Raw genomic sequence first — 24,513 nt, 5'->3', positions numbered from 1 at the left:
TTTAATGATTTGAATCGTACAACATTCATAGATCATCCTGACAAAAAATTAGATAAATCTAAAATCATTAAGGCATTCCTTTTTAGTGAATAAAATGGACGAATATGATTCTACAAAGAAACACCAAATTCTTAATCTAACCGTCATATGGTTTCAGATACCATTAAGACATTCATTTGTAGTAAAGAAAATAGACCAATACGGTTCTATAAAGAAACACTAAACTCTTAATCCAACGGTCATATGATTTCAAATTTAGGTACTTTTTGGTACAAATGGTATTTGAAAGAGACCTAAATGATAGACAGTCCAAATCGTTGAAACATATTACGAAATGAGTTTCACAATAACGTATATAAAAAGAATGGTGTGACGCATCCGCCTTTTATTATAGATAAAAAAGTGTTGCGACACTTTAGTATTTTGAGAAATAAACGCTAAAATTACTTGTGTTGCATGGAATTGTATATATAGTACGTGTGCGCACAAAACACATGCAACCCTTGGTAACAAGTACGAACCATTAACAAATCAGCTGGTTTTATGTTTCCAATTTTTGGCTATTTTTTTTCAGGAATTCAACTCCCTTTCTTTCACGTAAAGTCGTTTTGCCTCATTACCCAAAAAAAAAAGAAAGAAAAGTCTGTTTGCCTCGTAAGTTTTCGAAGGAGTGATGTCGGCAAGTGGGCAAAAAGCAGTGTCAAGCAACAGCAATTATATTTGTGTGCGTGGAACGTAAGTGAAGGCCAAAAATGACATATCAATCATGAAGCTTATATTTTTATTTTAAAAGTAAATAAAAATGGTTGAGGATGCTTATGATGATTTGGGGAATATATGGTATAGAGCTGCTTACAACGGAGATGCTATTGTGTTATGTGTTTTCACTTTTTTATATGACAGTGCATGATTGAGTTTTGAAATATTTTTATAATCAGTAACGGAGTTAGGATTTTCAAATAAGAGGATCATGATTTCAGCCTAAAAATTTTCATTGGACCACTTCGTCGAGCACCTGATAGGAACATGTCGGTTCTTGTAAAATTTGACGAAGGCTATGCAAACATATGTCAACAATTACAATGATATGTAGATGCTTGTCAAGGGTGGCTATAGGAAACTGTAGAATAATGTTGAAGACTCCAAAGACTCTAGATGAGCCATTTTATCAAGCATTTAGTGTGCATAATAGAAACAACTAATAACTCTATGCTATCTCCGTCACTATCTTCAATTATCTTGTTTCATGAAAGTCCTTCTCGTCGCCGGCTAATGCAAAATTGATCGCCTGCATAACGTTTTGGGCCTCCACTTGCAGCCCATGTCAGTTTTAGGTTGAAGTTGAGTATTCAAATTCCAAATCGGCCCAAAAAGTTTATTACAACCCAAGAAAAACAGTAGAGTATTGTCCTGGTCCAACACGGCAACCTTTTCATTTACGTACTTCAACGAATGACGAACAAACACGTGTCTAAAAAGCTGATATGGCCTGGCCTAAAGGGCCCAGCTGTAAAAATCAAAACAAGCCAAGGGATTCCAGATTTTCCGAGTCCGACTCACTTCCGAAGAGAACGAAGAAAAAAATACCTTTCCTCTCGATTTCTCTCCGAGTCAGTCCGAGTCGCAGCGGTTTTTTTTTTTTTCCCACCCGAGTCGTCACTCAGTCCCAGCAATGGTCGGATTGCGTCTTCTACTTGCTGCCGTGATCGCAGGGTTTTTATTGTCTACATCCGAATCTCTGCGGTTCGAGCTGCAATCGGGTCACACGAAATGCATCGTGGAAGACATAAAATCCAGCGCCATGACCGTCGGAAAATACAGCATCGTCAACCCCATCGAAGGCCAGCCCATGCCCAATTCTCACAAGTTGACCGTCCGGGTACGCTTAATTTTCGCCAAATTTTTCTACCCTAAAGATGAATTCGAAATCTTTTTATTTATTCATCGATATAAATTATTGGATTTAATTGTATTTATATATATATATATATATATGTATAGGTGACGTCGCACTACGGAAATAGCTATCACTATTCGGAGCTGGTGGAATCGGGGCAGTTTGCGTTTGTGGCGGCGGAGGCGGGAGATTACATGGCGTGCTTCTGGGCGCCGGATTTCAAGCCCCAGACGACGTTGACCATCGAATTCGATTGGAAAACCGGCGTCGCCGCCAAGGACTGGTCCAATGTCGCCAAGAAAGGCACCGTTGACGTAAGTATTTTCCTACCCTTTTTATTTTCAGCTAAATTTAGCTTGTTTTTATCACGATATTGCTATGAAATTCAGCTTCAATACCGTTAACCGTGTAGTAATTTTGTTTAATTTCTAACTAAAACTGAATTCTTGTCGCAAATTATTTATAGCAAAACTATCGTAGTGCTCGCAAATTTCTAACTAGGGAGTTTCGAAACAATTCCAATTGATCCATGCCTTACGCAATGCTTGATAACTTGCGAATTACGAATCAACACCAATTTTCGTATGTGTTTCTTGGATAAGAAATGTTTTCTTGTCATCTGTCGAGGCCATCGATAGTGTGGAGTCTTGTGCGCACGCAAGATCCGACAATGTAACATTGATGGATGTATCGGAAGAATTCATGCGGGCTACATTTTCTTCGCCGAAGGTTCTTATATTGGTTAGGGTAATGCAAATGTTTTCAGTTGTGAATATATGGAGACAAATGTTTTGCCTGTTTTCTTATGTACCAGGTCATGGAATTGGAGCTTCAAAAGTTGTTTGGTACGGTTACTTCCATTCAAGAGGAGATGTTCTATCTCCGCGAAAGGTAAGCAACTGTTGTTTATTCGATGAGTATTTTCGTTTGGAACAGATGTCAATCGTTTGTTCATTTATATGTTGTCTGCTCAATGTGTGTTTCAGGGAAGGAGAGATGCAGGATCTTAACAGAGCGACAAACTCGAAAATGGCCTGGCTTAGTCTTCTTTCGCTTATTGTTTGCTTATCGGTTGTGGGTTTACAAGTGTGGCACCTGAAGACATTTTTCGAGAAGAAGAAGGTTATATAAAATGTTTCGGGAGAGGAGTTCTATAGTTCCGTCGTTTACTGCTTATTTTGTAAAATAGTTTACAACATGAGAAATTTCAATTGAATCTGAAACAGAATAGTAGAACGCTAGTCACAACGAATACTCTCGCAAGCTTTCAAATTTATGCATTAAATATGTGCCAGTGATGTTCTGGTTGTACAACTTTTTCCTTTACCTTCTCAAGCCTTTTGATAATCTCCAAGAAAGAAGGCCTTTGGTTCATGTCAGCAGACCAACACTGCTCTATTAACCTGTAAAACAATCGACGGAAAGAAATAAGCAACCCGGATATTCAAGTTCTAGTGGACATATTCAAAACATAAGGCTCTTTAATTTAATTAGCAACCGAATGCCACTCACTCCTGTTCAACATATGGACATGGTTTTGCATTGGCTTTTTAGCTGAAATGATCATTCAGATTGGCAGAACACCTCATTTTGGTACGTGAGATTTAAAATCGATAGAATTGGTCCCTGAGATTGTCCATCGTCAATCATTTTGATCATTCCGCGAGAAATCTCCATTAATTGAGGGTTTTTTTTATGGTGGATAATCTCAGGACCAATTCTATGGATTTTAAATCTCAAGGACCAAAATGAGGAATTATAACAATCTCAAGACCATTTTGACCAAAAAGCCTTTTGAATTTATCTCATAGATGAGCGATGGTGGAAGAGCACGAATGAAGGGAACATTTTGTTTGACGGAAAAATTACAGAACTGACTTACTCTTTCAGTTCAGGGGTGTGCCCTTTTCCATGAAACGAAGGCCTGCGTCCTTCCGCCACATATTTGGCTGCTTCATAAGCCTCGTAATCCGAAAGTGGTTGGTTCCCTTCAAGCATCTGCATCCGTTCAGAGTGTTATAAATCAGGACTGGAATTGAACAATTTGACATCTTTTCCTTCAAGGGTGAATCTGAATTTGATATCTAGCAGAAACCAACATTACCTCGTACAGTATCATTGCGAAAGAGAACACGTCAACCTTCTTATCATATCTCTTGTGCTTAAAAACTTCGGGGGCCATATAGCGGTCTTTTGTTTGTTCCGATGCAAAACACAAAGAACAAGTTTTATGACAATAATTAAACTTTATTCAGTAGTAACTTCGACTCAATGTTAAACTTTTCAGAAGACACTCACAGGTTCCAGTTTCGCCAGTCATCTTGTATACATCGTGAGAATTCTGAACCTTGACGAGCTTGCTTAATCCAAAATCTGTGATTTTTAAATGGTCGGCACTGGAATTTACTAAGAGAACATTTCTGAAATAAACAAACAAAATTCAGAAGCACAAATAGGAAATATTGCGAGCAAGGCACATTTTCCCGGTGATGGAAACAGACTAAAGAAATAGAAATGGAAACTCGTAAAATTGTACAAATCCAGAGTTTCTTTCATCCTGTGCAGATGCATCATCTAGGGCATTGTATTAGTTAAAGACATTCTAGCATATAAAATCACCTTGGTTTTAGGTCTCGGTGAACTATAACATTTGGCTCGTTGTGAAGATACGCCATGCCTCTGGCCATGTTGAAATTTAGGAACATTAGAAACCTCTTTCACCTCCAAAAGGGTTGCTTAAACTAAGGCAATAAGTTGATTGAAGTTTTATTGAAGTACCTGGCAATATCCAAAGCAAAGTTAATTGCTGTTGTAGGACTAAGTGCACCCCTTTCCTTGAGGTACTGATGAAGATCACCCTAAAACATAACACAATACATTAAGTAAGAAGCAGCGTCTTTGCACAACACATCTTAAAAACTACTGTCAAGAAGTATACCCCTCTTAAATACTCCGTTATTAACATAAGGGGCTTCTTCTCAGTGACAGCTCCAAGAAATTGGACTATATTAGGGTGATGAAACTTCACTAGCAAATCAACTTCATGCCGGAAGTCTTGGCTGTCTCAGGAAAGCAAAGAGCAAGTCAGAAATCTACAACCTTTTAATATAACGGAACTGTGGGTAAAGAAAATATGCTGATTGTGATTTCAATATTAAGCATAGCTTTAAGGTCACCTCCCGGGCTCCTGAAAAACTTGATATATGCATAAATTGTTCCACAGCAACTAAGTTGCAACTATTTTTTTCTCTCGCAGTTAAAAATTTAGATGGAACTTACATCACCATTCTATCACTGGAAAGAGATGGACGAATTCGCTTGACAGCTACTTCAGTTCCACGCCAATGCACTTTTAAAACCTCACCAAACGATCCCTAAAAGCAACACCCTCCAAGGTGAGGCCATATCTTGCGGAATGCAAAAGATTATAGAAATACAGAAAGATCTAGCGCGGTGACAACAAAACCAAGAGCAGACCACAACTACTTCAACTTGAAAAACAAAAGAGAAATCCAAAAGATCATCGGCACAAAAGAGCAAGTAACTACATTCGTGAAAATAGAGTTCAACCTTGGGGGAAATCTTAGCTCAAAGGAACCTACTATTCATAGCCTGCGAATATTGAGCAGTAACTACAGATTATAGTGGGTTGGGGGTAAATATACAGCATAACGACTCGATATAACATTATGAACTAATTAAAACAACGGAAAATCTTAAAAACCACAGATGTGCAAATCCAGGCAACAAGATTTACATAGCAGTGAATCACAAAGCAAAACCGAGAACTTAACCAGAACGATATTCTTTGAACATACATTGCAAGAATTGGCCATTCTAAAACTCGTAAATGATAAGAAATTCAGACCTTCCCAATGGTAAGTGAGTTGGTGAAGTCGAGCTCGGACGGTTCAATCTCCCAATCACGCTTGCTGGGAAGAGGGGGCGGCACGGGCTTCGGTCCGAAATGGCTCCCATTGTGGCCCTGCAGCACCAGAAACACTCGAAAACAGAGCTTCAGAGCCAATCAAACGAAACAAAATCGAAAGAACTTCACTCCATGAAATGAATGATGGCTATGGAGTTTGGACTTACATAAGACAAGCCACCGTTCGATTTCAGAAGCTCAATCATCGCCTGCTTCTTAGCTCCTTCTGCATCAGCCAGAGGCTGCCATCAACATTAACAAAATTAAGACCTGATTAGCACGTGTAATCGAAATTACACACAAAAGGCATTGCGTTTAATTACTTATTTAAGAAATTGAATAACTAACAGAAGATTGGGAATAAGTACGGTGTTCTTCCAGCGATCTTGGGCGTTGACATCGGCGCCATGCTCAATAAGGCAGTTGGCGACGTCGATACAGCCGTGGAGCGAGGCGGCGTGGAGCGGAGTGCGGTTGTCGTAGTCGTGGACGTGGACGAGGGAGCTATCCTCCTCGAGGAGCTTGCGGACGGCGACGCCGTCGTTGTTGTGGGCGTGCCAGAGTATGAGGGAGGTGCTGGCTCGGGCCTTCTCCTTCTCCTTCTGCTTGTCCTTGTCGGCCGTCGAAGCACTACCCCCGCCGGACGAGTCGGAAGCGTCGGAGCTCATCAGTGATCGGAGTTTCTTCCACCAATGTAAACGCTGTAGCTTTGACAATATGGTACTACTTGGTGTGCGCTAATGCGTTTTTGTGTCATCCTTTTTATTTTATTGAGATCTAAACAAGCAAGTAGATAAAAAAAAAACAAATTGACTTTGGCTTTATGGCGTACTATTCAACGGAATCGCATTCCTTTCCCACTTTGTCGTAACTTTTGCCGTTGCGTTGGTGTGCCCCCATGTGATTCAAGTTGAATCTCAATACCGTTCGTTACTGGTACATAGACGTTTGTGTTTATGATCTGAATAATTTATATTATAAATTATTCTATAAATATTATGTTTGTAAAAAATCAATTAAAATTAAGATTGTTCAGTCATCGAATTGTATCAGAACAAATGAAAGAAAATGATAAAAAAAAAGTTACGAACCGTCTTTCTATTTTCTATAGTTGATTGACTTAACGACCTTAGTTTTAATTTATTTTTATAAAAATGATCTTTAAAAAGCGATTTATAATATTATAATTCTGATTATAAGCACAAAGATTTGTGAATAAGACACGAAGAATTTTAAGAACGAGTTCCTGTTAATCCTAGAATAATTAAGCATTACTCAATGATGTTAATGCTAATGTTTGCCAATTTGGGATTGTATTCATTTCATTCAATGAACACCGCCACCAAATTAATAGACGGCATAATTTGGCGGCGGCATAGTTAATATTTCATGGAGTTAGGGTATAGTTTAAAAAAATAGACTTATGTGTGAATTCGTTATATGATAGTGTAACAATCGCGCTCACATTGAAAACTTTTGGAACTTGGGGAGACTTGTTTGCACACGGGGATTTTCTTAGGCAAATGCATCTCAATTTTGAACTTGGACCTTACGGCAGCCGCCATCAAAATTAGAAAAAATCATTGTATCCACATGCTATACATGCATATTATGATATCCTAATTTACACAGGAACAGAGTAAAAAATTTCTTATAGTGGGGACAACCGAAAACAACTAAGAAAACCTTATTATAGTATGATTATATGCAATATGATATTAAAAATGGTTTCAAATGATGATGTATCACAATTCTAATATTACAAAAATTTCAATATAGTAGTGGAAAGTGGCAAAGTGATGAAAAAAATATAACTACATGATAGGCAGGAGAGGATTTTTTTGGTTTGAATGACAGAACAAGAGCACTATTACTCATATAATATTTGATATGGAGTACAAGTAGAATGAATGTATGTTGGATATTAGATACATATATTTTCTTCAAAGATAACCCGTGTATATTATATAATTGTAGTAGTCTGCAACTAAACAAACAAATTAGTTGAGTGAGGGCATATGACCCCAGTGAACCTTCATTGGCTCCGTCCATGAAGTTACATATAACCGGCACATACAAAAATTCAATATGTGAAACGCTATCGAGACAACGAGAGTTGAAAACCCCCAAAAATGGCAATGGATATACATATATTACACTTTATAGATCCAGGGTATGTATAGGAGCCGTATAGAAGAATGATTTCTTATACAAATATACAGTTTCAAGAAGGAATTGAGTAGTCTTTATGGGTTTTGTTCGTCTTCAAGCGAGCGCTTTCGAGCCCGAAGGTTGAGCTCCAGGCTTTGAGGCAGAGGAGGGCTTATTCCGCGACGGAATAGAACTGCAAAAGCTCGCATTTGCTGGCAGACGTCGAATACCTAAATTTATAACACAACCACACAATTGTTGTTACACTTCAGTAAAAACTGCATCCATCGTCGTTGAATTACAATTTTGCGATGCTAAAGAAGCCAAATTTAAAGACGGCTCTATATTTCTTACCGATGAGGCCTCTATTTCTGCAACACCTTCACAACCTTTACCTCCTCCTTGCAACAAGTCACAGTACCTTACAGCTTCGTTCTCATCCTCGAAAACCTACAAATGCCATTGGAATTTGCGAAACATATGCAACCGTAGATACAGTAAGACGAGATTTATGAATCCCTACGAAATGAAAACTTCACGCTGACACCAACAATTCAAAGCATTAACTCAATTGGCAAGAACAAGAGAGGCAAAATACTTACGAGCACTCCATCCCTAATATCCTCCACAAGCATCTGGAACTTTGTCTCGTTCCTAGGCTGTTTCGCTGGGTTCCATTTCCCTCCTTTCGAAAACAATTTCCCAAGCTCCGTTTCAACTTCACTGTCACATATAAACCACAAACATTTCACCGCACCGAGTGACTTATTGAGGCCACGAATAACAAGAATTAAAGCCTACTGAAGAGAAAAGGAACACAGACACACACAGGAGAGAGAGCTGAGGAAGGAGACCTGCGATTTCTTCGGGTTTTCATGGTGCACAACTGGTTTTCCCTTTGCGTTAATACATACACAGGCTTGGAACTTCCTCTCCAAGGGTTGGCCTCCAATACTGAACCAAGATTTGTGTACGGAGAGATTAAATCACATTCATCCGACAGGCAATTAATGTGATGGTGAGAAAAAATGCACCATAACACTCGGGGTGCTACAATGGCAGTATCCTAAGCCAATTATGCACTACGATATTATCCCAAAGCCAACCATGCACGTGAGTTTTTGCAACTCTTTCATTTGCACGTGTACTCAATAGTTGACAAATGATAGGATAATCTATACTAAACTACGGAGAGGGCAATCGAACACGAGACCTCTGGTGCATGTGCGAATGCTCTTAAAACCGGGCTACAAGCCACTGCACATGTGAATACATTTGGAAATAAGAAAGTATAGCTCATGTCATGTGTGAATCCAGTAAGGTTTCTACATATTTGACATTAATTCAAGCAAATTGAATCATGAATTTCAAGGGAAATGACAAAAACAAAATAAATTGCCATTAATTGTTAATTAATTTATTAATCACTCGTTGAAAGAACAGATACTAACAAAAATCTCAATTCTCAAACGACTAAATAAAAGCAGGAGCAGCTTTGAACTGCATTCGTACCATCGTAGCTGCTGGAATCGAAGGTCTGCTGGAGGTGGTGGCGCATGTCGTAAGCACGAGACGACACGCGTTTCACGAACTCGTCGGAGGAAGAGGGGATATTACCATCGAGGTGAAGCGCTCTCTCCACCTGCTCACTTCCGTCGTCATCTCCGTCGTCGTCCTCCTCCTGCGCAGCTCCACCGCCACCGCCACCGCCGGACCAGCACACGAGCCTCCTTCTAGAATAGGGAGGGCACGGTACACCGAATACAGAGGAGGAGGAGGAGGAGGAGGAGGAGGATAATCGACCGAGACTTCGATTGTGTAAGCTGCCGAGCGAAGACGAAAAGAGAAGCGTCCGGCAGCGCCGTGGAGAGAGAGGGTTGGTGACTACGGAGGGCGACACTTTTACCGATGAGAGGGAATCCATGGATGCTTGTGTTAAGCTGTGAATTAATTGAAAATAAAAATGGGTGCAAAATTGCAATTACGGTTCGGTGGGTGGTAGGCGGAGCTTAGAAGAAGTTAGAAGGTGGGACAAGAAAAGGAAGGAAGAAAGGTTTGGGTTGTGAATCTGAATGAATCCGTGCTGGTGGTGGGTCCACAAGAATTGGGTCCTTGCATGAAACAAGACTATATATTTGCACCCGGAATACTACTTTGCTACCATCCTTACTCACGCCCAATTTACAGATCTTCGTGATTATAAACTAAATAATTTTCAGTAGATTAAATTTATAGTCGATGTGTTACTAATAAGAAATAAGCACATTAAACCAATCAACAATGTTTAATTTACGAGATAATACAAATCGATTATCTATTTATTACAGTTGATTGACTAAACAATATTTATTTGAGTTGACCATGGAAGTATGCAACTACGTACCTAAACGAAAATCACGATCGTTTTTTAATATTCAAATAGCCCAGATTAAGCACCTCTGAACATAATTAAAAGTTTAAAACAACTCCGTGCGTTTATTCCGCTGGTGAGCGGAGAAGTAGGTGATCGCCATGCGTGCAGAACTGGCAATGTTGTTTGGTAATGTCAAGTTCGAAACTAATCCAGGTGTTTTTTTTTTTCGGGTGATGAGTTGATAAGTACATGATCCTACTTGTTCTTGACACAATCATACTCCGGCCAGAGTTCCGGGAAATCTCCCATAAGGGCTGGGCTGGCCGGCCGTCAACTTCCCCGTAGGGATAAGGGCAGCACCACAATTGTACGGCGGAACATCTTGGAACCATCCCGCACACGTATCCGATGCCCCAATTTGCTGTAAATTTCTAATCACTATTGCTGTAAATTTCTAATCACTATGACTAAATTTAATCACTTAGAGGAGAAAATTAGCGGAATGACAATTTTTCTTCATTAATCGAGTGGTTGAGCCCTAAACATTCCACTAAAGTATGCAGAAATATAGAATTAGAATACGAGAATTATGACAAGAATGCGATTCATAACTCTCTGGGCAACAAAGCATATAGAGATATATAGTTACCTGTACCACACAGATGGTATCCGTATCAGGTATCCGTTAATGAGAAAGCTTAAAGTATAGAATAAGGAGGATTGCAACGATAAGAGCTCCGATAACTGAGCCCATGATCCATTTATGCTTCGTCATCCTCCGTGACATGGCAGTTAAAACTCTTTTACTCTTGTCAATGGCGTCATCTACGGTATGAAGCTGCAAAAGAAAAGGGGAAGAAATAAAAAAACACAGATTAGCAATTCGTTAGTGCAGCTGCCTTGTTCATATTCTATATCGGAAAGGACTGTGGCCTGGGATGATATAGGGCGAGACGCCCACATTATATCTTGGGTTTTTGGCACACTACCACTGGAGTTATGAGCTCCACTTCATGGGTAAGGTCTTTGGTTCCTCAACAATAAAGTTTAGGAATGAGTCTGGTTTTCAAATATGCGAACGACATCTAAAGAGAAACTCCATGAATTCGACATCAGGGGATGCCAAAAGGAAGTCTAAGTGACAATGAACCTTAAGTTAAGCAGAAACAAGACTAAAAGTTAACATACTTTTTTATGGGAATGCAGGAGAGTTTCCCGCTGTTGGTGCAAATCTTGGAGAATGGAGACACCAAGCTCTTCAGTTTCCAATATTGTTCTTCTACTCTGTGTGATTCTATCACTTGATTCATTTAATCTCTCAACAGACATTGCCATTCTCTCTCTTTGATCAGAAGAAACCTGTTTCATTGTCCATAAACCACCAAGAATATTTATTGTATTGTACCGAAGAAAAAGCAATGAACGATAAATATTATATATCGATCCTGTAAATAGTACATTGAGAATAAAAGAAAACGGCCTAGTTGTTACCATTGTCATAAGTCAAGAGGAAAAGTATGCAAGAAGGGCACCGTAGATAGTTGGGAATTCAGATTTTGATTGCAGATTGTCAAGCATAATCTCATAAAAATCTTCTAGCGAAATTCCATGCTTTGGTAAAAACCTCTCAATCAACGAAGGGTACAATGAAAGTGGAATGATCCATACAGAGTCCACGCTTACCGCATGCGTATCAGCCATTCCTGCCTCCAGCAGTTCATCGCGAGCAGCCTGAGTGGCATCAGGCGATGCAACTCTCTTGATTTCCCTTTTCAACTTATTGAGATCAGATTTATATTCCCTTAGCTTGGCAAGAAGCACCGCCTTCACGCTTGGCTGCAAGCTTCTGGCTTCGAGGTCCATTTTCCGAATCTGAGAAAACAAATCACATCACTCGTTCACATAAACAAACAAGGAAAGTATACAAAACCAGAAGCTTTCCAGCAAAAGCAAAAAACAAGTGAAAATATGCGTTTATTGTGCAGCATATTACCAAAGCTTCGGCATCATCCAATCCAACTTTAATTTCAGAAAACTTCTGCTTCTTCTGCTCTGCAATCACATTGGCCCAAAACAACCCATTTCATAAAACGATCAGAACGAACCCAAATCGTAGAAAAACGCATTAAAGGACCTGAATTGCACAAAGAAATCCAACAAACGCTCGAACTAAAAAAAACCCCAATAAAAGCCCCCAAAATAAATCCCTGAATTAATGTTCTTGAATTACTAATTGATTAAAAAAAACACATAATTAAGAAGATTAGGAGCTAATCTCACAAACCCATGTCATTAAATCGGCAAAATAATAGAATAGTACCATAGTCGGAAAGAAGAGCGGCGGAGTTGGATTTTCGCGAGAGGTTTGCGGAGAGCTCGCAGTACTGACGCTCGTAGCCTTCGAACACCTCACTCATCTTGATTGCTAATTTTACTGCGCGGCGCAGAAATTTAGTAATTCAATTGGGAATATGGGAATCGGCAAGGCAACGATCTGAGGGTTCCGAGACGGAGGATTGGGGCTTCAACGTCGATTTTCAGATTTTGGTCTTTACGGAAATCCAGATTCGACTTCGAGAGGTTCGGTGAAAAATGAACAGGCGTCCACCTCTCTCTCTCTCTCTCTCTCTCTCTCTCTCTCTCTCTATTCGTTGACAGTTACTTAAGACGTTCCGGTAGATCTTAAGTTACTCCGTCTTTATGCCATTTTTGCCCCTTGCGACGCTGCGTTTCGATCATTTTGTTTCTTTTTTCCCTGCTAATTTTCTTGTTAGTTGATATGATCAACCATTTAGGAGCGAGGAGGATCGGTGAAATCAAATCCGATACAGAAGCATAGGCATGATTGTATTTCGTCATTTACCGCAATCGGCATTGAAAGGGAATGGGAATAAGGGGATTAATCAACACAAACCACAGTAAAATGGCAAATATCTCGAACAAAGTTAACCTCTAACAGTAAGTACCAAACAACCTGAGAAGGCTCAATACAAGTTCCTTTTGTGTAAAATGAAAATTCTCCGAATGGTAGAGCCTAACTCAAAAGTAATTTAGTCTAAAACCATAATAACAGAGGATTACTGACTCCGAATATAACGAAAAGAAATAAAGAAACAAAGCAACGGGCAGGAAACAGCCTCCTTGACCGTACAACCTCATGCCATTATCTTCGCAGACCTCACGTAGAGGCTGTCCACGACCTTGCCGATATTAGATATGGTCTCCAACGTTGCAGGGTAGATTGCATCTGTCTTGGGATCGTCGAAAATGATGAGGCTTCCAGCACCCTGATCTAATGTCCCTGCAAACTTCTTGTCCAGGATCATTTGAGACAGTTTCTTTTCCACGTGATCGATTGGCAGTTCAATCAGTTCTGCAATGTGAGCAATCTCCACCCTTGAGAAAGGCTCGATCAACCTGCAGAGATTCTGTTCCAACAGTGTGTCATACAGGGAGGAGAGGTGCCTGTGGACAATAGGGTCTTCCTCTAATTGGGCCTTGAAATCACGAAGAGCAGTCTCAAAAAGCTTCAAAGAACGCTTCGAGTGAGCATCAGCAACCGCTTTCATAGCATCCAGCTCAGGTCCCACGTACTGCAGGCCTGCTTTTGATGAAATTATACCTGCCACATCATCAGCCTGGCTCACCATAATTTTGCACAGCAACATGTACTTGAGGCTAAATACAGCACGAGGATCTTCAAGAGCATTGAAAGCTTCAAATGCTTCAAAGAAATAACTGTAAGCAGTCTTGTAGTCCTTCTCTTCTGCGTGAAGGATCCCACTCTGCAAATCAATAGTTCCCTGCTGAGCTGGAGGCACATATATGGAATTGGCTGCTGTTCTTGCAGCTGTGAGCGAAGCCTTGGCTTTAGGGAGATTTCTCAAGGAAAAGTGAAGTTTACTCTCCAACAAATCTATGTCCACAAGGAGAAGCTTGTCATCTAGCCTTCTCACTTCCTTGATCAAGTCTGATAGGAGAGTTAGTGCTTCCGAGTACTCCTTGCTTTCCATCAAAAGAGATGCAAGCCTGGCCTCCACTCGCTGTCGAAGGAAAGTTCGCTTCTCAGCACGGGTCCACTGCACCATTTCTTTGCAAAGGGAAATCTGAAGTTCAGACGTGTTTGGTATCTTAGCTACTGCATCAATAATAATGCGGACAATTTTTGCAGTTTTCGCCTTGGGAATCAAGTTAAAGAAAGGCCTCAACTGGGTGAGAAGGTTACGGAGATCTTCTGCCCTATGTTCTTGTCTAAGAAGATCCGAAAGATTTGTGATAGCCTGCTCCTTTATCCGTATAGCTTCAGAAGATGCTGATGGGTTTTCAAGAATGCGATAAAGAATAGAGATGGATTCAGATGGAGTTTTGGCCTCTGAAGCCTGAGCAATCGAATCAGTAGTTGCTGGGAGATATGACGAAGACATTGTCAATGCTTTGAACTATCCAAGTCCTGCAGAAACAGAACAGACCAAATTACTAAATTCCTGTAGCAAATTACATCAGCCAATGAATATCAAAATAAAAGAGATCAGTAAGGGTTCCAAGGGGTTGCAAGTCTCTTAAGAACTCTGACGTGCTGGGTGAAATTTCTTTAATAATATAACACGCAAATAACAACGCTACTTAAACTCAAATTCCACAGCACTAACTTCGGAAAATGATTATCAATTCTCTAATGTGTAGGAATAAAAAATAACAAATTCTACCCTCTCTCTCTGCAAAGTATTTACCGACATTTATTAGCCATCTTCAAAGAAGCAACTAATTTACTTTACAAGAACATTTAACCATCCATGTCAGCCCCAAATACATGCACCACAAATTCATCTAGCCGACCCATTTGGACTTCCGAGAACCTATGAAATCTTCAGTCAAATAAGATCTACATGGCTAGTCTATAACCGATTAGTTTCTTGTTCATCTGCATATTTATATCTGTCACCATGTCGCACCAATGCTAATCGAAATCTAGCACAACGAAAGCATATTTCATACATCGCTTTGCCAACATCACAAACTGGGTTTTAATAAAAATTTGGCAATCTACAATATAACTTCATAGATAACAAGAAATAGCATCCTGCAGATTTAAGGCCCAACAATGGTTTCAGTACCTAAGGTACCAAAATTCGATTGGAAAAACACAAAATTGAACTCGAACACCGACGAACAAACTGAACAGGAAATTGAAACAAAACCAGGGAGATTGATTGATGATTAATATAGTAATATATCCAGCAACACATCAACATTCGAGCGAAATCGGATGAAAAATAGAGTAAGCACATACTACCCACAGATACAAACGCAAGTCAGAGGCGGAAAAACCCTAAATTTCCAGCCGAAATCAGCATACAAACATCAAATATTACAAATTGAAAAAAAAAACCCTAAAAGTAGAACGTCTCCCTAATTTGAAAAACACAAAAAAAATTAAACCTAAATTCAGAGAATTTCAAGTAAATAAGATCGCAGGAAGGAGAGATTACCCGGTCGACCTAGGGATTTGAAAGAGCTTCAAGAAACAGTGAAGACGATGCGCAGAGGGTCGGTGGTGATGCAGAGAGAGGGAGAAGGCCGATTTGTGAAGTCCCCAACTCTTAAGTAAAAGGCTCAGCCTTGCCAGTGCAAGTCTCTTTTCTCTCTCTCTCTCTTTTTTTCTGTTTTTTTTTTTTTTTTTTTTTAATGGTGTGCTGTTTATTTCTGTTGGAGGTGTAATTTATCTGGTGGACTACAGCTGTATGGAATAGAACCTCATCACAAAAAAAAAAATAATAATGTTCTTTTCTTTCTTCTCAAGAAAGAATGACGGAAACAATTTGTTTATGCACTCTGGTTGGGTTTTTTATTTTTTTTTTTTAACGAACACTTTGTTTCGGATTTAATCTCTACTAATCTCTCTTTTCTCTCTGTTAACTAATAATTTAATCCAATAACGTTTTATTTAAGAAAAAATTATCACCAAGAATAAAAAATATTTAAGTTAAAAGAAATGGAGGAGTAAAAATTAAATAACAAAAAACGAGGGCTTAAAATAAATATAATAGAATTGTGTAAATAATGCAAAAAAGTGTAGAAAACTAAAACGCAACAGTAATGATATTGTGGTATGTAACTTGTATTTTTTAACATTTTTCTCAATATATTATTAAACCGAAACATTAATTTTCTTTTCTTTTATCAATAAAAGTTCAGCGAAGGTTTCTCATTTCCTTTTCTTTTATCAATATTCGTCTCTTCCTATGATCAATATAAAAGAAATATTTCGAACGATATAGCACATTTTTAAGGTATTTATTTACCCACTTGTAATTCAGTAATTTATAATTATTTTTAATTTATTCAACTCGCACTCAATTTGGTGAAATTTTTTTTGTATCGTTTTCAAACGATGTTTGAAGTTCTAATCTCCTCTCCGGTTAATAACAAGGGAACATGGCATCGTTTTCATTATAACTCAATACAAACATATAAGTTCCCGAAGTAGGACTACTGTCACATTTTGCAATTTTTCTTCAATTAACACATCATATAATGATACGAAAAACGGATAACTAAATTAAATTTGAAAGATTTAATAGTTGTGGTTATCAAACTTATGAACTAAAACATCGATAATATTGAATTCTAGGTAACTTTGAAGGGAGACCACACATTTTTATGTCATTCACACTTTTCACCTTTCAAAGATGTGACAAAGATATTTTGTGTTGCAAATTGTTAAATGCTAAAGGGACTCTTAACAGTGAAATTCTACTTCATATTTTTTACATAATATTTTATAATATTAGCGCAACAAGAACGTTAAACCTGACAGATAGTTCATAAACTTTGAGAGGGTTTCCATGACATTCCTCATTAAGCACCTTACCAAAAATATCCATTAAAATCACGTGATATATCACGTGACCGTGGCGGCAAGAGTTGAAAGAAAAATCTGGCGATGGCGGGAATTTGACTGGTAGTTGGGGCAGCCGACCGCGGCCACCTTCCTTCCTCCGTACCGAAATCCCCAAAATCACCCCCGAAATCCAAATGCAAAACACCGTCGCTTTCACCATAGTAATGGCAAAACACTGAAGCTTCCCCGCTTCCGTGAGAAATAAGCAAGCAAATGTAGGGGTATTTTCCGCATCACGAAAATATCAAGCACCCAACTGTGAGAGCAGTCCGTTTCGAGCCATTTGAATGCCAACAGTCGGATCGAAAGCTTCATCGCTTCTCGAAACCTCCCGAATCTCTAGGGTTTTTGCAGAAATTGAAAAATGCTGGTTTCCGCCCTGGTGACGTCACTCGCAATCAACTCCGGCCTCTGCGTCCTCTTCTTCACGCTCTACTCGATACTCCGGAAGCAGCCGAGCAACTATGAGGTCTACATGCCACGGCTGCTCGCCGAGGGGGAGTTCGACTCTTCGAGTCGTTTCAACCTCGAGCGGCTGATTCCGTCGCCGCACTGGCTCAAGCGAGCCTGGCAGCTCACGGAGGACGACTTGCTGTCGTCCTCCGGCCTCGACGCCGTCGTTTTCATGCGGCTCATTAATTTTAGTCTCAGAGTGTTTCTGTTCGCCGGAGTTATCGGGGTCTTCGTCCTGCTTCCGGTCAACTGCTACGGGAACCAGCTCGAGTATGTTGACTTCGCCGATCTGTCGAATAACTCTCTCGACGTGTTTACGATTTCGAATATGAACGATGGCTCGAGCAAGTGAGTGATTAGATTAAATTTTCTAATTATAAAATTGTTGATTCTACTTAATCTACAATTAAGCTCTTTTAATGTCTAAAATTGATAAGAAAAATTTATAGTTAGTCTTCCTTGTGTATTATAGCATTTTATTTACAATGCGATATTCTATTTTAAACTACGGTGAGAGGGAATTTGAACTCGAGTTGAGGGGGTGGGCACGCTACTCTGACCAATTGGCCTAACCTACGTATGCAAAAGTTAAACTTACTAACGCAGACGTTTTCGACAGGTTATGGATTCATTTTGCTGCTGTGTACCTTGTTACCATCTTTGTCTGCTGTCTACTTTATTATGTAAGTAAAATCTTTGGTGCACTTATATAGTTGAACATCGCTAAACCGAATTGGATGTGCTTAAGACCGTCATAATTTGTATTAGATGTATGTAATGTTGCTAGTTTTGTTGTTACTTTTTCCTTGGAAAGCAAGCTACGCTCGCAAGATTCGAATTGTGATGTCACTGGTTTACAGCTGATGATCTGTGGAAGAGTGAAAAGTTGGAAGTGGATACTAAATGATCCTTCTTTGTGCAGGAGTATAGATATATTTCCCAAAGACGGCTTGATTATTTTCAGTCATCCAAACCTCAACCACATCAGTTCACGATCTTAGTTCGCAGCATTCCTGTTCCTTATGGGAGCAGCGTCAGCGAAAGCGTTGACAGCTTCTTTAGAGAGTATCACCCTTCAACATATCTGTCGCATATTGTTGTTCGTCGAACAAACAATCTTGAAAAACTCCTTGTAAGCATTGTTTCTGATGTTTTATGTACTGTTTTAATGTTGTAAAGTTTTCTATTTCTGTCTTTCCGCATGCTTCAATATGTTTTTGTATGTTATACTTTGTTCTTATTACTATCTGATTTTATCATTCTTTAGAAAGATGCGGAAAAACTCTATACCAGGCTCATTCACTTGCAATCAGATCCCAACCAGCAAAAGTATAAACGATCTTGTTGTTTTGGATTGCTTGGACGCAAGGTTAATCTTGTGGATCACTATGAAAAGAAGCTTGAAGGCGTAGAGGAGATTGTGAGATCGGAGCAATCAGAGGCTTCATTAGGAGTAGAAGTATGTGATGACTCTCTCTCTCTCCCCACCCCACTCTCTTCTGCATTCTAAATGATCTTTCCACTGTTTGTTGTATGTAATTGTGGTTCTCAGGGCATGCTATTAATTCAATTTTTATTTTTATTTATTTTGTATGTTTAAGGAAGTTCGAGCTGCTTTTGTTTCCTTCAAGTCTCGGTATGGTGCTGCAGTTACTCACCGCTTGAAACAATCAAATAATCCTACCAAGTGGGTCACGGAGGAAGCTCCTGAACCTCATGATGTTTATTGGCCGTTCTTCTCGTCATCTTTCATCCGAAGATGGATATCTAAGCTTGTGGTTATAATTTTATGCGTAGTCCTAACAATCTTGTTTCTTATTCCTGTTCTAATTGTCCAAGGTCTTACTAACCTAAACCAGCTGGAAGTTTGGCTTCCCTTTCTCGAAAGCGTTCTAACCATGTGAGTAAATATCATAACATTGTGATCGATTAAATTCATGAATACTTCTGCAGCATTTGTGAAATACTTGATCTTAGGCAAAGTTCTGAGAAATTGGTTGTACCAAAAATATTATGGAATTCTGAAGATTACCATCTTTTGCTATTGCTGTAAATGACCGCTGTGGTTTTATACAGTTCAAAAAGTTAAACAATAATTGTTCTAACAATTTTTTATGTTTTGGATCACTTGGTGATGCAAACATCTAACTTTCTGTGTCTTCCTGCAGAACATTTGTTAGTCAGGTCGTCACAGGATACCTTCCCAGTCTTATTCTTCTATTATTTCTGAAAACGGTGCCCCCCGTCATGGAGTTCTTTTCATCCATTCAAGGATATGTTTCTCTCAGTGATATACAAAAGAGTGCGTGTACAAAAGTACTTTGGTTCACAATATGGAACATTTTTTTTGTTACTGTATTTTCCGGATCAGTTTTCTCTGCGGTTTCTATCTTTCTTGACCCCAAGAATATTCCTTCAAAGTTAGGCGTTTCTGTTCCAGCACAGGTGAGAAAATGTTTCCTTTACGATGTAATTATATAAACGTCTTGTTCAATAAATTAATAAAACTTAGGAACTGCTTATATCTTATGTGTTAATTGTCAACACATCTAACCTATAGGCTATTGTCTGTGCTTTTTGAGTACCAAATTCCTGCTTCTCTAATCGATTTCTTAGTGTAAATTTGGTACATTTTTTATTGCGCATTTGCCCTCTGTTTTGTTATCAATAACTGTACTAAATCATGATCTTTCTCACAAAAAATGTATATGAATCCTTTCAAAGCTGATGAGCTAAAATCTTCAAACTTTATTGCTTTTGAATAGTATCTTGTACAAGCAAGTTTTAAGTTATTTTACGATGTTTGTTGCAACTTGCAAGTGATCACACCTGCTGTTGCAAGTGATCACACCTGCTCATTTCAGAAAGATGGCTACAATCGATACGCTCAGACATATTTAGTGTCGGGCACTTCTGAGAATGAATCTATGTTTTTGCAATACACATCTGAATCTGAATTACGTTCCCTTCAGTTTAAGCATGCGATAAAAACGATGAGTGTACAAGTTAACTGCCTTATTTGTATCAGGTTCATTATTTTCAGTTTGTTAACATCATTTACTTTGGGTGATGCAGTCGTCTTTTTTCATTGCGTATGTAGTCACTGCAGGATGGACGAGTACTTCATCAGAACTCTTTCGCATAATTCCTCTGATATGGAGTCTATTAAAAAGACCTTTTACTGACAGTAAAGATGATGAATTTGAAGTTCCAGCAATTAGTTACCATAGTCACATGCCTAGAGTTCTTTTCTTTGTACTTCTCGGTCTCACATACTTCTTCCTTGCTCCACTGATTCTTCCCTTCCTCTTGGTGTACCTCTGTCTCGGATTCATCATCTATCGCAACCAGGTCAGTAGATTTCAATTAACTAGTTAGAGGATTTGATTTGAATATAGCGTATTGATACTCGGAAAAAATCACTGTGCAGTTCATGAACGTATATGCTCCTAGGTACGAAACTGCTGGCAAGTTTTGGCCGATCGTGCATACTTCAATGATATTCTCTCTGGTACTTATGCACGCTATTGCAGTTGGAATCTTTACAATAAAGAAGGTCGATCTAGCATCTACATTAACTTTTCCTCTTCCTGTAATCACACTTCTTTTCAATGAGTACTGCCGGAAGCGCTTCCTTCCAAATTTCGTTGCTTACCCTGCCGAGGTATGTTTCAATGTCACACTTCTACTACACTTTCACACAACTTCTGGCCTATAAATCTTTGGCTTGACCTACTTTCTTTTTTGTTCCAGAGTTTGATACGAAAGGACAGGCAAGACGAGAACGATCCTTCAATGCCTGAATTTTTCGATAACTTGGTCACAGTCTATCAGGACCCCGATTTGATGCCTATCAACTGTTCTGGGAGCAGTGACAGGCTCAGCAGTCCCCTTTTATCTTCTGCTCATCGAGCATAGGTGTGAGGTATGCTCGCGAATGTCTTTACGATGTACATTGGTGTTATAGTACAGGCTCTACGCGTTATCTTCCTCCCATTTTCGTTTCATTCCATAGCTTTATTCTTTTCCCTCTGCAATACAAAATGTCCCGAAAAGATCACTCTTCCAGCCCGATCAATGTGTTTATTCTCCTCATGTGTATGCATGCATATCCATCTGAGATGTGTTCTTGAAATCAATTTTTATAAAGGTGTCTTGGTTGTTCTGTAATCCCTACATTTCTTCCGAATTAGACAAGTTAAATTGCGATTAGTCCACACTAATCGCGATTACTTATCCCGGGGAGTTGACAAATACAGTGTAGGGTGTTGCAATATCGATGCATGGTTTAAACCATTCACAAGGTAAATAATGATTAGTGTCTTTCTTTGGTCCAAGTCATGATCATGAGCTAAAATTTAGGAAAAAAGGAAAGTTTCTTAAATCAACTTTCAGATTAAAAAGTCTGATTCTTCCCCTTTTGATAGCAGATTGTCAAGATGTTGTTCTAAAAGTTTATTCAATGTACTAATTTGCAGTGATGGACTAATTTCAAATTAGTTTGACTTAACGGAATATGCATTTCAGTGTTCTAAGTAAATAGGGGGTTTGTCGAATATGGGAATAGTTGCAGAATGTGAGTAGCGAGCGCCCCGCACAAAACCGTCGGTTGACTAGCTATTCACATCTCGTAACTATCCTACAAGATTAATCAAATCCCACATTTTGAAAATTTCTATGCTCTATTTGCAGACAACGAATGTTGACACTTTCCAAAATTTAATTTCATAGTACACAAAATCGAACAATAATTAATTATTTATTTAAATATTAGTTTTATAATTTGGTCTTTAACCTTACCGGTGGCCTCTTCCCATTGGAAGTCTGTAGTGAAGTTTATTATTTGACATCACTAGACTGGTCTTCTTCCCGCCCACTGAAATTTGGCGTTTTCATAATTATGTTTGACTGCAATATATTGCAACAATCTTACTTTTAACATGGTACGACAAAAATGTGTTAAATATTTCAAAAATTTACACCAAATTTTCTAAATCTTACGTTTAAATGTAAATTTTTTTTAGCTTTTCATCATTTGTTACCTGTATTTTTACCTACCGATATTCTAAACTTCTTTATAAACTAAGATTTGGATATGAATTCAAAGGACAAGTGCCGTGTCCTAATCAGTTGCGGATTTAGGATTCGAATCTTGAAAGGTTTTAAGGGTCTAGGTTTTTAAATAGAAACAAAGTACGAAGCGTGCAATTTATTCCCTAAAGCATTTCATTGAACATTTGGTGGGTTTGTTGTTGTTAGCCAAACTAAATTGCGTCCATGTCAAAAGATATTGACATGCCGAAGCAATTTAACGAGTGATATTGAGGGTGTTATCAATGTCACCCACAAGAGGCATTTATCACACTTGATATGCACAAAAATGACCCTTAAGAAATGTTCGGAAGGTCTCGGAAGACCCTCATATGTACATTTCTCGAACTTTGGGTGATCTTGGGACCATCTTGGTCCCAATGTGTATCCGACACATGTCTTAATTAAGTGACTTAACCCGAATGTTTAATTGGTTTTGAATTGTTTAATTTGTTTTTATAATAGAAATTAGAATGATCACTTTAACTAATGAAGAGTCATATTTTATCAGCCAAAGTAAATAATTAAATAATTTTATCATTCCCGATGAATTATTTAATCAAAGGGTCATATTTTTGTGAATGTCAAAGACATCATGATCAAAGCAAAAGCAACGGTTGGAGATGAAAGTGAAATCTTGACTTCAACTTTCATAATATTCATCCATTTAAAATTGGAGTGCTGGTAACAGATAATCTTGCATGACGCAATAATGATGACATAAACGATAAACATAGCAATTAGTTTCCGCTAATCAAACTTAAGAGCCGTTAATTTCTGCTAATCGGGTTCGATCAGATTTGCTTGAATTGACTTCCATTGTTGCAGTGGGGAGGATTTGATCTTTTGTCTCCATTCTGTTTTCTCTCTTTCTTCCTTGTTTGTATCCAATTTGGATTTGCATTTCTCACTTGTTGCTTTCCTTTTCTTTTCCAAGTTGTCATCATGAGCATCAAGAATATTGACACCGCCAAAGGAACGTAGTAAGAAGAAAAACTCGAGTGAAAACGTTCAACATGTTATCATTCTCTTCACATAGTAAATGTTGTAATAAATTTAAACTGTATGTAAGATTCTCTGACGTAAACTCATGTAAATGTTGTTCATATTGTACAAACCAAAACAATGGAGGCTACATGGGCAAAAAAAAAAAAAAAATCATGAACAATGGATCATCGAGGTTTTCTTAAAAAAAATAGTGAACAATGGATATGATGTGGTCTTAAATTTGAATAAATTAAACATTTATGAGAAATTGGAGCAACAATTTTTTAACTTTGGCTCAATTAAAGTTTTGTTCTCTGAGTTAAAAATTCATGAGTATTGGTTATTGAACTTTTTATAATGTGGAGTAATAATCTTTTTGGCCAACTCTGTTAAAAATTTCATCTATTTTTTGTCCCTTTAAATCCTTTATTTTGAATGAAAGTTATAACGGAGTTAGCCAAAATCTTTATTGCTCTACATTAGACCAATTCTGAAATTAATTTTGACGAATTTTTAATGTAAGGATCAAAAACTCAAATTGAACAAAAATTCAAAGGCCATTGCTCCAATTATCACAATGCTTATAGGCTCCACACTAATCATATTGTCCTATCACCACATTCCAACAATGTTTATCCTTAAAATACAAAGGGGCCCACCTTCCTAAGTGGATCAATGGTCCCTTCTCTTATGATCTTATCATCACACGAGCACTAATCATGTTCACAAAAGATGGGGCAAATGGGGGGCTG

At 38.5% G+C, this 24,513-nt stretch overlaps 6 protein-coding genes across 11 annotated transcripts; 2 read left to right on the top strand and 4 right to left on the bottom strand.

The window, feature by feature from the left end:
• Positions 1-1,521: 1,521 nt before the first annotated feature.
• On the top strand, positions 1,522-3,211 carry LOC126595056 (transmembrane emp24 domain-containing protein p24delta9-like). Its single transcript, XM_050261385.1, has 4 exons — positions 1,522-1,879; positions 2,002-2,211; positions 2,712-2,788; positions 2,884-3,211. The coding sequence occupies exons 1-4, from the start codon at positions 1,673-1,675 to the stop codon at positions 3,026-3,028; spliced, it is 639 nt and encodes a 212-aa protein (XP_050117342.1). The 5' UTR covers positions 1,522-1,672; the 3' UTR covers positions 3,029-3,211.
• Positions 3,047-6,610, bottom strand: LOC126595052 (integrin-linked protein kinase 1-like). Of its 2 annotated transcripts, none has more exons than XM_050261375.1 (11): positions 6,194-6,610; positions 5,993-6,067; positions 5,766-5,912; positions 5,177-5,271; positions 4,836-4,956; positions 4,676-4,755; positions 4,517-4,576; positions 4,196-4,317; positions 4,002-4,087; positions 3,780-3,895; positions 3,047-3,300 (listed from the first exon to the last, which is right to left on the bottom strand). In XM_050261375.1, exons 1-11 carry the CDS (start codon positions 6,491-6,493, stop codon positions 3,171-3,173), a joined length of 1,332 nt encoding a protein of 443 aa, XP_050117332.1. In that variant the 5' UTR covers positions 6,494-6,610; the 3' UTR covers positions 3,047-3,170. The 2 variants fall into 2 exon arrangements, with proteins under 2 accessions (XP_050117332.1, XP_050117333.1); XM_050261376.1 differs by having other exon boundaries at positions 5,766-5,882; positions 6,194-6,609.
• Positions 6,611-7,941: 1,331 nt separating this feature from the next.
• Positions 7,942-10,092, bottom strand: LOC126595054 (uncharacterized). Its single transcript, XM_050261379.1, has 5 exons — positions 9,489-10,092; positions 8,831-8,930; positions 8,579-8,699; positions 8,331-8,426; positions 7,942-8,206 (listed from the first exon to the last, which is right to left on the bottom strand). Exons 1-5 carry the CDS (start codon positions 9,898-9,900, stop codon positions 8,072-8,074), a joined length of 864 nt encoding a protein of 287 aa, XP_050117336.1. The 5' UTR covers positions 9,901-10,092; the 3' UTR covers positions 7,942-8,071.
• On the bottom strand, positions 8,831-12,997 carry LOC126595055 (vesicle transport v-SNARE 12-like). 5 transcript variants are annotated; one of them, XM_050261382.1, is made up of 6 exons: positions 12,650-12,997; positions 12,323-12,381; positions 12,013-12,201; positions 11,518-11,688; positions 10,979-11,167; positions 8,831-8,930 (listed from the first exon to the last, which is right to left on the bottom strand). In XM_050261382.1, the coding sequence occupies exons 1-5, from the start codon at positions 12,744-12,746 to the stop codon at positions 11,015-11,017; spliced, it is 669 nt and encodes a 222-aa protein (XP_050117339.1). In that variant the 5' UTR covers positions 12,747-12,997; the 3' UTR covers positions 8,831-8,930; positions 10,979-11,014. The 5 variants fall into 5 exon arrangements, with proteins under 5 accessions (XP_050117339.1, XP_050117341.1, XP_050117340.1 ...); XM_050261384.1 differs by lacking the exon at positions 8,831-8,930 and adding an exon at positions 9,001-9,233; XM_050261383.1 differs by lacking the exon at positions 8,831-8,930 and adding an exon at positions 10,242-10,760.
• A 231-nt stretch (positions 12,998-13,228) lies between these two features.
• Positions 13,229-16,002, bottom strand: LOC126595053 (26S proteasome non-ATPase regulatory subunit 11 homolog). Its single transcript, XM_050261378.1, has 2 exons — positions 15,819-16,002; positions 13,229-14,779 (listed from the first exon to the last, which is right to left on the bottom strand). Exon 2 carries the CDS (start codon positions 14,751-14,753, stop codon positions 13,485-13,487), a length of 1,269 nt encoding a protein of 422 aa, XP_050117335.1. The 5' UTR covers positions 14,754-14,779; positions 15,819-16,002; the 3' UTR covers positions 13,229-13,484.
• Positions 16,003-17,322: 1,320 nt separating this feature from the next.
• On the top strand, positions 17,323-21,853 carry LOC126595049 (CSC1-like protein At1g69450). Its single transcript, XM_050261373.1, has 9 exons — positions 17,323-18,031; positions 18,303-18,366; positions 18,606-18,815; positions 18,951-19,142; positions 19,285-19,583; positions 19,852-20,128; positions 20,759-21,034; positions 21,114-21,347; positions 21,437-21,853. The coding sequence occupies exons 1-9, from the start codon at positions 17,595-17,597 to the stop codon at positions 21,599-21,601; spliced, it is 2,154 nt and encodes a 717-aa protein (XP_050117330.1). The 5' UTR covers positions 17,323-17,594; the 3' UTR covers positions 21,602-21,853.
• Positions 21,854-24,513: the final 2,660 nt, after the last annotated feature.

This window comes from Malus sylvestris, chromosome 13 (assembly GCF_916048215.2).
Source record: "Malus sylvestris chromosome 13, drMalSylv7.2, whole genome shotgun sequence".
Lineage (NCBI taxonomy): Eukaryota > Viridiplantae > Streptophyta > Magnoliopsida > Rosales > Rosaceae > Malus > Malus sylvestris.
This window is presented reverse-complemented; position numbering and strand designations above follow the sequence as displayed.